The 16,366-nt window shown below is 28.8% G+C and overlaps 1 protein-coding gene across 1 annotated transcript in view; it reads left to right on the top strand.

The window, feature by feature from the left end:
* Positions 1 to 16,366, top strand: part of LOC129968936 (zwei Ig domain protein zig-8-like) — a 419,141-nt gene that overhangs the window by 387,437 nt on the left and 15,338 nt on the right. Inside the window, exon 4 of the mRNA XM_056083298.1 lies at positions 3,092 to 3,388. Within this exon, the coding sequence (XP_055939273.1) occupies positions 3,092 to 3,388 (297 nt within the window). The remainder of the gene's footprint in view (positions 1 to 3,091; positions 3,389 to 16,366) is intronic.

Raw genomic sequence — 16,366 nt, 5'->3', positions numbered from 1 at the left:
TTATGAAGTAATTCGGTAAAGGTTCCACAAATACAACCTGATTAGAATAATTGTTCATTCGGTGCGGACGGTGACGTACATCTCTGCATATCTAAGCAAGTTACATGAGCATGGAAGGTTTCACAACTGCAGTCCATAATTGATGATGTATTGGCTCTTAACAACTGTAAATCCAAGCGGCTTTCACGGCTACAGAGAATACTAAATTTTGACGTTACGTGTTGCTTTCTCCGGAACCTATCACCTTCGTGATTAATATACTACGAATAAGCTGCTAAACGGATTGCCTCTTCAAGTAAATCATTAAAGAGGGCTCTAATGGAATGAATGAGGGAATGGCAGGAATTTCTGAAAATATCTCCTGCTCAGGTGTTGTCACTGATCTTCAAATTAGACAAATAGAATCTTAATGGTTGTGGTGGGAAGGGTAGTTTTTGTTATCTTCATAAAAGGATCTCAAATACATGCAATGTATAAGATTTTTGCATTGCAAATTTTAAATCAAACTAAAAGAATTGACAGAAGGGCAATTCTTTCAGCATTCTTGAAAAACTCATACATTTTGGATCCTTTTGTGTTTCATTTCTTAGCGTAATGAAATGAATTGAGTGTACTCTTTCGATATCTCATTCTATAAAATAGGATCTGTTTCGGTATCAAAACCATATATCAAATTTTGTTTGCACAGATTATTTTAGTTTTGAGTTATCATGATCACATGTACAGAACGGACACACATACGCCTTTTATCTAACATTTAATACATATCTACAATTTGGAAACAAACTCCACTTTTAAAATTCCGAATGTCCAGCTGGTTCCATCTTTGAGTCATAGTGTTTACAAAGACGCGGACGCAAATCAAAAGTGATTTGGCTTGCCTTAGGGAGTTCCAAAGAGGTAATAATTATGAAAACTTCGAAGTCCCATATTTGACGATCACAATATTACCTCTCCATACACATTAAAATGAAAAATTGGTCATTACAATTTTATGAATTTAAGGCTGATCAAAGACAGAAAAAATGTTTTAGATATATATATCCTGATTTTAAGATGGACCATTAAATATCTTTTACAAAAGCAGCTGCCTGCCTTCCTTAGTCTATACAATTTTTTTTACTCTTTCTTTCTATCTCTCTCTCTCTATCTATTTTTATTCCAAATCTATTTTTAATTGAATATAATCATTCAAATCAGGATTTTCGGCAATGAAGCATTTTTTTTTTCATTTTTCTAGTAATTAGAAAAAGAAATATAAAACCTATTTCGACAATTCAGTGGATCGTAAATTTTTGCCTTTATACATTAGCAATTTATCTTTCACCATAATAAAAAAAATATGTTTATAAAATAATTTAAAAGTAAATAAAACTGTGAAAGAGACTGAAATGGTTTAAATGAGGAATGCATACATTACAGATTATAATGCATAGAAAGTGAATTTTTAATCATAGGATTTCACGAATATTATGCGAGTCAGTAAACAAAGGAAAATAATTTTGAACACATCATCAGAACCATCCCTCAGTGATAAACTGAAACTGAAAATATATCCATTTTAAATAAATTCTTTAAAAAACAGTTTATGTAATTTTATAATGAATTAATATATAATATTAAGAAAATCTCTCTATTTTTTTTTAATGATTTAAACTTCAAAAGCAGTCGTAGATAGTGAAGATAATTAACTTTTATTTTCTTTCATGGAGAAAATTATGTATAATAATTAGAAATAATTCATATAACTGGTTTTGTAATATGTCATTTCAATTGAAAATTCTTTGTGCATTTTTAAATGTAATAAGAACTAAGATATTAAATTTAAAAAAGGTCATGCAATTTTTATTGAAGAGAAACTTTTATTCTAAATATCATAAAAAGAATAAAGTGAAGCACATTTCACAGTATTTGAATTTTTAATTAATTAATAAATTTTTAGAAGTAATTTCGGTGACTTATTTGTTTCTAATCTAACCATCTGATGTAGTATATATTGTGTTGGTTATATCAAAATAACGTTTTGCTTGTTGCTACGATATTAATATCAACGGAATTGGTTTTTTGAAAGAGTCCTGGAACTAATCATTAGAATTATTACCTTTTTTTCCTCTATTTTTAATGATTTTATGGATTAAAATTAAGACTAAAATAAATTATAAATCTTCTTTAAAAAGAAATTAATATATTAACATTTAAAAAAAATCTGGGATTTTTAACAAATTATGAGAAAAGTTCTGGTGTCTTTGTGTTAGGATTGATTGAGATACTGTATGGCAGTATGATAAAATCTTTCCGATTTGAAAATTTTATTTATGAGAGTCTCTGATAATTTGGTTAACTATCACATGCTTCTTATTCCTATTATTTCGCACAAAAAAAAACACATAGATTATTTTTTTATTTATCATTATTTTTAGTTTTGCTCACAAAAATGATTAACATCTCACTTCCTTTTTTTTTTTATGGAGTTTAGAAGGCGAGCATTTTTTTTTTTTCTTTTAATAATATAAAAATGTGGAAAGCTGCTCTGTGTTCCTTTCTTATACTCAAAGCTTTAAGAAAACATTTCGTGATGATATATCTCCCTAATTAACTTTTATATCTCTGACGTATTGAATTAGTTCTGGGGAAACTTTATAATTTATTTTATATAAAAGTCTTGTTACAGAAATTCTTTCTATTAATTTAAGCGTCACAATAGAAATTCTTTCCTATCCTTATTATCAATAAATACAACTATCATACGTTTTAAGACAGAACAAAACAGGATGTCAAATTGTTTCCAGGTTATTAAACTGCGAGGTTGAATTAAAATCAAAATGGAATACCAGGACAGTCGTCGTGCCATTTGGATATTTTTTTAATGTAACAGTTGCTATTAGTCAACGTATATTGTTTAATAAACAGTATATGTAATGCAAAGAATCCAATGATATTGCACTAGTAATATCTGTATAATATTAACAAAATGTTGAAAACTGCGTTTCCTTCCAAATTAATCCTAGAACCTGATTCACTCATTTATAAATCTAATTCTTGGTGATGTATGATGATGAGGAAAGAAGGAGTGACTTTGCTTTCTTTGCAGAGGCCAAAGCGAGCATCGAGGGAGCACCGGACATCTACGTGAAAAGCGGGAGCTCCATTAACTTGACGTGTGTCATCACGCAGAGCCCCGTGCCCCCTGCCTTTGTGTTCTGGTACCACGACGAGCGGATGATCAACTATGATTCGACGAGGGGTCTCATCGCAGTTCAAAAGGCGGGATCTGACACCGCTGTCTCCAAGCTCTTCATCAAGGATGTGCAGCCCTCCGATTCAGGGAACTACACCTGCTGCCCCTCCAACGCAGAGGCCACCAGCATCACTGTACATGTGCTCAATGGTAAGTACTAGGCCTGGAGAACATTCCATTGGCTCTCAACCATTTAATATTCGGAATTATCCTATCGTTTTCAGTTTTAACGTAGAAAGACTCCATAAAACATTGTTCTTTATAGGCGTCGGGATGATATTTTGCATGAGGCAGGTAAAAACCAAGGAAGATTTTCTGATTAAAACTGTGGAATTTTTTTTATTTTTTTTTATTTATCACTTAAGTAAATAAAATAGTATCTTGATTATATATATATATAATAAATTATCTTTTAAATCATCACTTATGATTAATCCTGAAATGAGTGGTGAAAAAATATATGATTCATTAAATATAAAGGTTTATTAAATGTCTAATTTAATCAGTTTAATTTTTTTTCTAAATTTGGAAAATGGTATATACGAAAGTTGTTGCTGAAATGAAATTTAAAAATTTAGGCTTTAATTTTCTGAATTTCCTCAAAAAGAAAATTTAAGTTTCTTTGCAATTTTACATTGAAATATATGTAATTTTCAATAATTAATATAATCACCATTGAAATTTTTGATTATTTCACAACAATTGCAAGCTAAATGATCCTAATTCTCAACCTTAGAAATGCAGTTTCATAAAATCTTTGTCAGAATAAATTATATGTCAGATGCGTTCGTCATTTCACTTTGGCGGATGTTCGAATTGTGCGTTAAGCTAGAGATGTTATGGTGCCATTCCGACCAATAAAAACCGAGTAATGAATAAAAAAATAAATGAGAGGAAACTCAGGAATTCTTCATCCATTATACTCGAAAAATATTGATACCAGGTAAGATACTTTTTTTTTCAGAAATAGCAAGTTAAAAAATTTATTAGTATTAAATGTAACTATCATGTCAGTTAAACTTCTTCGAATAAGTATCATGGTATTTATTTCCGCTATTGTATTAAAGCTTTGAAATTAATGTTCAAATAATTTTTGTATTGTTTATATAATAATAACTAACCCGAATGATCTTCTTATACCCTGGAACTGACTTAATATGACAATTAATTTTTAATATTGATGAACATTAGTTTTAATTTGCTTTATTATATGATGAATAGGAAGTAAAGAACATACCAAAAATTGAGTTATATATGAAAATGGTTATGAAAATATAATATAATATAATATATATATATATATATATATATATATATATATATATATATATATAAAAGAATTAGCCATCTAGGACAAAATAATATAAGTAGTTAAGAACTTTTTCAAAAAAAATAATATACTAATATTTAAGCATTTCTGTGTCTTATTTAACGTATGTAAAGCAAAGTAATCTCCTCGTCATAAATCTAACCTTCGAAAAAGTGCATAAAAAAGAGTACATTAAAAAAGGAATTAAATTTAAATTTTGCTACAACACTGAAAGACAATGTTACAAATTATGCATTATTATTATTTTTTTTTGAAAAATAGCTGAAAATATCCTAAATTCTGTAAGATAACATGGTCATGTTTTTATATTATGATTTTAAAGTTATCGTTAAAAATAGAAAAAAAATTATAAATTTGGTAAAAAAAAATTGGTTGACTTCAAAAGGTTAGTCAGTCATTATTTTTGTAAAATCCGTATATGATCAAGGTTAATCTGAAGGGGTAAAAAAGAGGATATATTTATATTTTTTAATTATTCAATTTGCATTTACATTTTTCCTATATGAAACATTCCTTTTATAATATTGCGCCGTGATATTCGACAATACTCAATGTCTTTAAGTGTACATCGTTTATTGTATTTCCTTCTACAGCGCAAATACTTGGTTTGTTCTTTGTGATTTTACTACAGCTATTTTCATCTGCTTTCTCACTTCCATCCCAGCAATTCTATTTGTAGGATGTAGCAGTGGCCTAGCTATCGAAAAAATAAACTCCACTTTTACAAAATTCTGACGAAAATATTTGAACTCATCCGAAAAACAATTAATTGAAAATTAATGAAAAAGGCATTTCGATCATTTTATTCCAAATTGATAAAAAAATGTCCGAATAATGAGGTAAAAAAACTTGAAAAAAAGATAGCGGAATTCGATTATCTGAAGGAGGAATTTTAGTTTAAATTCCCACAATTGTTCGGAAATAACTGATTATTTTTTGGAAAACTTCTCGAAATACATCAGTTATATTAGAGATAGAAAACAAATTTCTGTAAACAATTAACTTTCTATTTTTCTCATTAGTATATTTATTTCTTTCTACAGTTATTAGAAACAATATTTTAAAGAAATACATGTGAACAATCACCTAAATTAACGTAAAATTTAAAATAGTTTTGCGTTAAATTTTAAAATTTAGTATACGAGATGCATTGAATTTCATTTTCCTGTGAATTTCCTGGAAAAAAATCATTTTCCTGTGTGCGAAACTTCTAGTTTACGAACGTAATAGAATATTTAATAATTTTAGAGAATAAAGCAAGAATTTATTTGCTTTTATTTCATTACCTCATGAAATTTAATAATAAAATGATATTTACTACCCTTTAATAAACAAATAAATCTGTGTTTGAAATATATTTATTTTCTATTCTACCAAACTACCTGCTTTGACTATTCAATCTTAAATGAAATGCAAACAAAAAAATTCGTTGTAGTGTAGTTGTTACCTATTATACGGAGATAATACATTTATCAGTTTCAGATAATATTTTAATTAATTTTCTTATTTAATGTTTAGTAAGAAAGTGAAACTGGGAATTTAAATATGTTTTAAGAAAGCTCTAAAAATGGATTTTGATCAGTTAATTAGACTTCAATGATGAGAATTTATTTATAAACTTATGATATTTAATTGTTATAAGGAATTTTAATGGATGTTGCGCTCATTTTGGGGCACATTTTGGTGGATCATGGTTTAAAGCGTGCCACCTATGAAAGTTCCTCGAGTATGTTAAAATGATGCCTAATAGATCAATCATTGTCAATCAAAGATCTTTTTTTGGAATGACAATGAGAATCGAAAAGAGGTTCAGATGGGATACATCGTCTTCTACCCAGAAATTTTCGATAGTATAACCCCATCCAAGTTTAAATATTAGTTTTAAAAATAGTTCCTCGTTTGCTTTAAGACAGAGTTAAAATGAACTAAAACTAAATGCTGAATATTATTTTTTTCTGCAATCGTTTGGTAGTAAATTATTTTAATCAGGAGCAGAAATTTCCAGATATGAAATAAACTATCATTGAAAGTCCATTGTGATTGTGGATGTAGTTACTCATCTAGTCACGTCTCTTGTAGTTTTGTTGTTTGGACTGAGGTTCGACAGAAATACGTCACATTTATCCCCCAAACTGTCTTTCTGTTCCTGAGATATGATAGATTAATATAGCTAAATACTCTCTCTTATATCGAAAATTTATATTTAATTTGATTTTGACCTTTCTTTTTTCTTAATTCAATGCAAGTTTATTGATTCTAATGTGACGCACCTTTCTTTCCCATTATCATAAAATAAACACGGCCATTTGGGGGATTAAAAGGCCATTGGGAGATCCTTTGTTCATTTGTGGAGCATCGTAGAAATGAATACGAAGCAAACATGATCTGATATCTTTTATTTTCAAAACAGGAATCACTCGACAGAAATAATATCGATGACGGTATTATATTTTATTTCCCAGGAGTGATAAAAATGTAATGATGTTTTTCTCGTACACATATAAAAGTGTCTTAATGCGTTGTAATAAAGAACGAATTCATATATAAATATATTTCACAAAAAATCTTCACGTTTCTTCAATACTTTAATTTGTAAGTTATGAGTTCATATTTTTTAAACTGACATCTGATTTCGCATATTCCAAATAATACAGAAAAATACTAAATTATTTAATATATATTTGAAGAAATGTTGATAGCAATTGCATTAGTTTGAATGAATATATTTTCACTGAAAAAAATTCTATTTATTCATTTTTTTTTATTTTTCCATAGAAATTAAAATTCTTATTAGACATTTATATCAAATGAATTTTGTGCTAAATGAAGTGATTGAAACGATTTTAATATTATAGTTACCATTCGTGTTACTGAAACAGTTTGTGTATTCAACATTATTCATTGAACTCTTCACCCTATAATATTTCATTTAAAATAAAATTTAAATTGTTAAGCTTGCATCTATTTTTACAAATGCCCTTTAAATCAAACTAACATTAAACATTCGTTTACTTAATAAACTTGATACCAGCATCTGCCATACTCTTACAAACTTGATGTCGGTATCTGCCATGATCTATGTACTTTGGAGTTATGAACGTACATCTTTTTTTTTTATTGAATAATTGCATGAATATATGAAAATAATCAAAAAAGGCAAATTATATTTTCAACTTTAATAACGATCATTAAGCTAAAATTCCTGCTTGGTATATTTATTGATTTCGATTTGTAAAAAAATTAAATTGTCATGTAACTTTTATCAGTTTAATGCAAAAGTTTTAGCTTCTTATTGCCCTTTTATTATTCATTGTTGCAGTATTATGCATTTGATAACCAATATTATGTGCAAGATTTAATTCACTAAAATGTTTCTTTATAACGTAAAATGAAATAGAAAACGTCTGATAATTTGTAAATTAAAGTTGCATGCATATGGACTAATGACATTTGCCGCTACTTTTTCAGCTAACTAAAAAAATTTTCTTTCTAAAACTGCATATCCTATTATCTGGTGTATTTTATATCTTTACATATTTTATCTTATTCTCCTTATCTTTTATATATTATTCTTCATTTCTTAAAATTAGGCGTGTTTTGGTTAAGCAAAAGCCTAAAATAAACATTCATTTGAAAAGAGATACATTTTTTTTCGAAATGCTTATTGTAAAATGATTCTTTATGTTTAATATCAATGCCACTGTCAGCATGAAATCGTGAGCTATGTGTCTGAGGGAAACTATTTCGTTTGTATATGTATACGTAGAGCAGAAAAGTACTCCTCAGGTGAAATCTCATCCATTTCAACTGATCTACAGAAAAGGAATATCTGATGCCTGAAATAGGAAAAAAAATAATCAATTCAAATGGGTGATCATCCATTTCAGTTATGACTGTGATTTCAAAGGTACTTTCTTTGAAAAAAAAAGAGTCACTCTAGTATTCATTTCTGTTAGGCAAAACAATTCAATAGTATGACAGTTTGAAAGTTAGAATTATTTTGTCTATTTTGAAATATAAAGTGAAAAAAATGTATAAAAATTCTTTTAAATGCAAGAAAAAAATGAAATGACTCTTAAATTTATTATTGATATGAAGTAGATCTGCATTTTTATTAAAAATACAACTCTTACATAATTATTCTCCCAGAACATCTAAAATACAGTAATCAATGAGAAGTATTTTATTATGCATACAAAAATATATATAAAAAAATGTGCACATATTTTTTAGTGGCAATTATTTCACTTTGGAAGGAAATAAGTATATTCAAACAAATGCAAGTGCACTGTAATCTAACTATATATTCTTAATTATCTAGGTTTTGATTTTGGTTGATTGTAAAGTTTCAACTTCGATGCAAAGAGTTTTAGATTCGAAATCATATTTTATGGAAAACAGAAATAGGACTGGTGCAGGGCAAATCCAATATGGTCAGTTGTCTTTCAGCTGATATAGCGTGAAAGTGTGAGTAAGGAGTACTGGTTTGAATACCTTCCTCGTCATCAGACCCCACCCAAAATCCAGAATTCCTTCTCATTTAAAGCTTTGTAATGGAAACATGGCGTTAACATAAATAAAATAAAACAATCCAAATTATCTATTAAGAATTAATGGAATCTTCACAGATTGACTGAAATATATGCGTGACACTCTATTTCCATGGTCTAGATTTCTTTTAGTGAGGATTCTTAAATGGATGGTATATAAGGTGCGCAATAATCTGCTGTTTGCAGGAATCCATTTTGTTGCTGTAATTTTTCATAAAATGCTGGGCATTTGTTGCAGAGAAGCTTCATGCATATGATATAAAACATGAAAAATTATAGATAAGTAAGTTTTAAGCTAATCTGTAAGTAACTAATAAGCTTTAAGTAACTGCTGTGTAAGAAGACATAGTGCATTCTGTCCAAATATCAAGCACCAAATATTCAGCATAATCGAATGAAGAAATTTCAACCATTATTATCTTGATTTTCACTGTATGTTCATGCATTTTTAATGTGTTAGGATGGCGTTTCCATTCAATCATTTCAATGCTCACATGTTCAGCCTTCGATTCGGTTTTTTTCTCTACCTTAAATCTTCATGTTTTTAATTTTAATTATCATTTCGTATTACTCTCCAAATGTTTTTTATGCCAAAATATTGGTAAGTGTCAACAGTTTCAACTTAAATATGTATTAATCTATATAAACGGTTAGCAAAACTTAGGAAAAATATTTTTTACCAACTATAAATTATGGCATGGAACAACATTTTGTTGAAGCATACACTCACCGAACGTTTCCATATAAAAAGCTAATCTTTTTGTAGCATTGATAATATTTTTGACGTTCTTGATTTTTCTCAATTTGTACTATGTTACCTATTCCTACAGTACTTTTCTTCCAGTTGTAAAATAAATTCCAAACACTTGCTTTAAAGCATTTGCTTAGTTGATGATAAGATGCTCCCTGTTAGGTTTTCCAAAGCTTCAGTTTAAATGTTAATCGAAGTCATGGCACAAAAAAGTGCGTTTCACCGTTGAATACAACCACTTTGCTTAAACAGTATTGATATTTCCCACCCCAATACAAATGTCTCCTCTTCATTGCAAATGTTAATAATTGTGTTTGGATTGATGCTTTTTCCTGTCTTCTTGCTCCAATAAGCCTTTGTCATATTGTTGATGAATCAACGTTCACATCAGGAGCCAATAATTCACTTTGTTAATTTGTGTTTGTCATTTTACTTTTTAGTATGAGAAATTTATTTACCTGAGGTATCGTCTTGCATTTTCATTCGCATTTATTTTCGAGAAAATGTCCTTAACTTATTTTGGTAATTAATAATCACGGTCACATTGGATATTCCAACTCCCGTTGATTTAGTAACATCATTCATAATCATAGAAGTATCGTGACTGGAAGTAACAATTCTAGATCTAATTCCAAAAGTGACATCGATTTTTTTTTCGCTCATCAGATAATCTGCAAATTCTCACAACTGAACACTTCTGATAACACCAACTGCAACTCAGGAAGTGCAACTAATGCAAAAATGTTCTGCCTTTACTTTTGACTTTACATGGTCGAACAAGTTTTGATTAGTCAAGGACTAACCTCTTTTCAAAATAAAATACAGTTTCAGGTTAGAAATATCTATGAAACAGCTAATTTAATAAAAAAAAATGTAGCTTGTCCCAAGTAATTTGCACAACATTGCATAAACCTTAATTTGAGTTAGCTAACAAATCCAAGTGTTCCAATAGAAGATATTAAAAAAAATTGAATTTCAAAAATATACATTTCATATTTATTTTTATTAGTAAAATGTAACATCAAACAAAATTGAAATTTTCATTCTATTACAAAGAAATAAATTTAGAGAAAACTGAGAATCGCAAATAACCTTTCTAAAAAATAAATAAATTTAATGAAATGAGCATTTATTTTCCATTAACCTTTTTATTATAATAGTTTTTCAAAACCACTGCATTTATGAAACTCTCTCTGAGGAATTGTTAACTATCTGGTTTTCTTTTTATATGAACAACATACTACCATTAACCATAATTTGTGTATATGATAAAATTTTATAGCTTCAGTTGGAATAAAAGTTTCATGGTGGCTTTATTTTCAGTGTTATGGAAAAATAAACTTTCGAAATGCAAGATTTTTAATGCAAAGAATACAAAGAATAAATGTGAATTAAATAATTTAAATTATACATTTTTACTATCATATGATTATTGCAATTGAAATGGAACCTCTATTAACATAAATGATGTACTCACAAAAAATTATATTCCAAGAATGTCGTTTGCAGAATATCTAACATAAAACCAACTAAAAAATTAGCCAGTTCATTAAACAAAGCATTTTCCATTATTTTTTAGCAATTAAAATGTATATGATGACGAAACTATTTTTTTTTCACAATTTTTCATCATTATCTTACCATTTTACATACTGGGATTTATATCTTACATTCTAGATCTTTTTCGGCATGTTGTTGAATATGCAAAACATATTTTCAAAAACTGTATTCCTATTCAGAAAGTAATAAATACATTCCAAGGTTTTAATTTATTCTTTTTTTCCTCTACGAATATCAACAGTATAAAACAATCTTTTAGAAATTTTAAATGTTACTTTTAATTTATCTTTAAAATCGCTTGAAAACTAAATTACCATTCAGTATGATTAATTATGCTTCATAAAGCTTTATTTTAATGTCACTCAATGCTTTCAACGTAATCAAGTCAAAAATTAGAGGGATTTCATAAAAACTGGACTCTTTTCCATAGTCTTCTAATTACAATTTAGGAGAATTTTTTTTTTTAAATTTAAAAGAACATTTGACAAGAAAAATAAATATTAACTACTCATTAGCGAAGATAACCAAAGACGTCAAATATATATAAAAAAAGAGTAATACATTTTATTATATCAGCAAACATATTCTTCCTTCTTGTTCGTTTAAATTAGGTGAGTATAAAATATCTTGCATCAATGACGTACTGGCAAATTCACTAATGGAATACATCTGGCAGTAAAACTAATCTTTATAATGCTGTGTTTGATAGTTTCTTTGGCTAATTTTAAGTTTTAAATAACTAAGAAAAATAAAGCAAACCTCATGCATATTTCAAATACCAAATATTATTTCTCTACTTTTCTTAATATCAAAACCCGGGACATTTCAGAAAACGACTACCTGCATTTCAACAGAAAAATATTTTAATACCTTTGCTATGTCATCCATAAATTTAGTTTCAAAGTCAAAAAGTAGAAAGTAGTTTTTAACGCGACACTTTTCTATATTAGCATACACGTTTAAAACTTGGCGAAACCGAAATTAAGCGAAGGAGCAAAGCTAAAATGGCCTCTATCAAGAGTAGCCTTTTCTACTAAAAGCATTGTTTCTTAGCCAAGAACTCCTCATAAAAATAAAACATCCAATCCCTTTAAGTATTAAGCATCAGGACAGCTATCTCAAGAGAGCTATTAGAAATTCCGGAAATACACGTTTTCGAGTAAACATGGGAGTTTTGTGTTCCTTAATGAAGGATTTCAGAAGTGCATTTCTTTTATTTAAACAAACGGCTCGGCTCTTTATTAAATAGCCATGTGCATTTGCTGCTCGCTGCGCTGAATAATAATCGTGGCGAAATAAGCATTTTCCCAACCAATAAGCTTTGCTACAAAAGTTACGATGAATTAAAAGAGTTTTCCCGCGATTTTCTTTTCAAAAAGTTCTTTTTAAAGAAATGCGAAAAGAAGGATTGCAATCAGCCATTTCTAACTACAAGTTGGGCTGAGTAAAATTTTTATTTCAAATAGAAGCGATGCGTAGTTATTAAACTTCCTTTTTTTTTTTATCTTACTATGAATTCTTTGTTTGAATCGAGTCGTAAAGGCAAATACTACCTAATTTTAAAAATAATCTTTCGCATTTGCTACAGTGAATAAGTGTCAATATATGATTAAGTGCTTAGACTTTGTCTCAACTGAACATTTTTGTGTTTGTTTCTATTTCATAAATGAATCATAAGCACTTTGATAAATGCATTTCGATTCCTACAGAAACCATTTAAACATTTCTTTCATAATTCTTATGATTCATATTTAACTAAGGGAAAATGAAGAGTGTTCGTAAAATGACAGCAGAGTTTTGCTTCGTTTTAAAATAAAGCAGCTAGATTGAAGGAAAAGAAAAGAACACATTATGGCTGTGCATATGGTCTTCATTACATTGTCTTTACGATGCATTGCGTTATTATCAAATATTTCGAGATCTGAGAGTGTACGTTTCCAACTTTTGCAGTCTATTAAACATTTACTGCCTTCCATGACCTTCTGGCTTGTTAGGATATTAGTTGGGTTTAATTTCAATTGTCTTTATATTTTTCTTTTATATTTCTTTTATTTCTTTTATATTTTTGATATTATAACATCTTTTATTCAACGACATTTACAGAAAAGTTGCACGACATATAAATAAGGGATTTTAAAGATTATTTTTTGAATTATTTTACACAGACATATTTTCTAAAGTTATCGTGTAAACATCAACATTTCACACGATTTTTAATTAATTAAAATTGTATTTAAGATTTTTCAAACAAAATATCTTTGAGGTGCACCTGCTTACCTTCCAAAATATAATTGTTCAAAATTCGGTAGTTCCGGGTTAAGCAGTCTTAATATATTAAGAAGAGAAATATAATGATAAAAATGCTTTCTCCTATGTTATTAATAAAATTAATAATACTTATGTTAAAATTAATTGTATAAACGATTAACATTAGAGTGAAATTTGAGAACAAAGAGATATTTCAGTGTGTACTTGCTATGTGTGTGTATGTTTTCATTTTTGTTACATTCATTTTTATTTTCAATCCTCTACTCGGAACCACTCGAATTCTTTGTCAGATGAGTGAGTACAAGAGGTGAAAAAAAGATGTTAAACATTACGTACAATGCACAGTAGATACGAATACTGTGCAATACAAGAAAAATGAGTTTATGAAATATGACGTACATTTTAAGTTGCTTGGTATAAGGCTTAACGGGGATATTTGTTAAACAATTTATTCTGGGTCTGGATCGGGAAAAAACAGATCTTCATTATCTTTCAGAAACTGCACTAGATCTCTTGCTTTCATCTTAAAAATATGAACCGCTGTGGCCTGGTGGAATGGCGTCGGAACTGGAGGGTTCAGGCTCGAGACCCGATTCCATCGAAGAACCGTAGTGTAAGTGGGTCTGCTGCACACGAAATCCTTCAGGGGCAAACGTCCTCCAGCTGGTGTGGTACAGAAGTTTGAAGAGGGGGCGCTAGCTTAGATGTAGTCCTCGTCATCTGAACGAGGGTCAGAATTGCGAGGTCTGTTCCAAAATAGCCCCAGTGTTGCTTTGGAAAACGGGACGTTAATAAAAACTAAATTAAATCGATCTTTAAAAAAGTGTTTTCCTTCACATTGCTCCACCAGATTGGTTCCAGGCCATGGATCAATTTGCTAAGACAGAAAGGCATAGTCTTAGAGGAGCTAGGGACATAATGAAGTGGTACGCAGACTTCCTCACAACCACAGAGGTCGGGATTTTTGATGCGGAACCGCTTGAAGTGTGAAGGAAATGGTACTATGTTGAATCTATGATGAATCTACTATGAAGAAATTGAAATCTGAAAATACTTGTAAAATGAAACACTCGGTGAAATTTGGAAATTCCTTCTCTTTTCAAGATAAAATCACTTTATTTTTTTGGCTGTAAAAATTCTATTTTTATATTATCTATGGACATTTCGATTAAAAATAGTGTTTCTGTATGTGTGTTGGTGCTTTATAAGCTTCGCTTTGGGATCTAAAACGACCAAACTTACGATTATAATGTGCGCACTAAATCAATTTTTTGAAATTTTAATTAATGAAAAGTTAAGTGGATTTTTGGCTTTTATTTCGTATTAACGTCCTAAATATTATTGCACAAAATGAATTTTTAAAACATTTTAAAATTCTAAAAATATATATTTCTTCTCAGAGATACATATTATTTTGCAACAAAGTTTTTCTATTTTTAATCAATTTAAAAAAATTATTTTAATCATGTTATTCAACAATTTATTTCATATGAAAAAAAGATGTTAGTAAACACATTACGCATATATGAAAAACATTAGCTTTTATCAACGTGTTTCCAACGCATTGATTGAAACTGAAACTAAGAAAGTAAATCCACTTCCATTATAACATAGGAAGCTATAATTTTCACCATATACAATAAGATTTGTACTGTATAATCATCTGAGATATTGTATAGATTATAATACATATTATGTAATATACATAAGACTAAATGCTGAATGATTCTATTTTCTTCACTCCTGTTAAAAAAAGCATTTGGTTTCTGTAAAAACCAATTTTTGTATTAGTTGAAGTTTAATTTCAGATTATTGAGCATTATTATTATCAAATTTTAGAGAAGATGAGAGAAAATTATTTACATACAGAGTAACAATGAACAGTATACAAGGCTAATATACAAGGTAATATACTTGCATGACTATCAAAATTAGAAGAATCAATTTTGCTGAAGAAATTATTAAAACAAAAATGAATAAAATATTTAATTACACATTTTAACAACTGTCAATCCAGTCAACACAGCTTATCACCACTGACCATCGGTTAAGTATATTATACAATGGGTTTGGCTAGGTGAGATAACAAGAAATATTTAAGCGCAAGTTTAAAAAAAAAACAGATTTGAACATTCTCAGGTAATTAAGTAGGAATATTTTAGTATTACAGAAGTTTACAATCTCTATCGTAAGGAAAATGTTCTGCTAATATATCGTCCGCACTATTATTAAGCAAAAATGAAAACGAGTTTAAAGCATTCATCGATTGTATATCGATCCATTTGAATCCACTACATAAATATATTGCAAATGAAACAGATTTCTAGTTTTCTAGTTGAGACTAGTCAGGTTTGCTTTAGCGTCCCATTGCCTTATTTGAATTTTTGCTTGTACAAAATAAAAATAACGTCGCCAATATTGGGGATTCTTCCTGTCTGAGCCTTTTTTTCGTCCAAAGAAATTTCCTTCAAATTTTGCTTTTGTATGTAATCACAATAATTCCCAAACGCATCGATTCAGATGGTCGGATCTTCTCACGCTGCCTTTACTATACAAATGCATAGGATTTTATAGAAAAAAAAGCTGTCAAAGGAATGTATATGAATCAGCCAGTTATTAGCTCAATGGTTGGAAAATTCGGGAAACAAATTTAGTACTGGAAATTCTTT

The sequence above is a fragment of the Argiope bruennichi genome, chromosome 5 (assembly GCF_947563725.1).
Source record: "Argiope bruennichi chromosome 5, qqArgBrue1.1, whole genome shotgun sequence".
In the NCBI taxonomy this organism is placed as follows: domain Eukaryota; kingdom Metazoa; phylum Arthropoda; class Arachnida; order Araneae; family Araneidae; genus Argiope; species Argiope bruennichi.
This window is presented reverse-complemented; position numbering and strand designations above follow the sequence as displayed.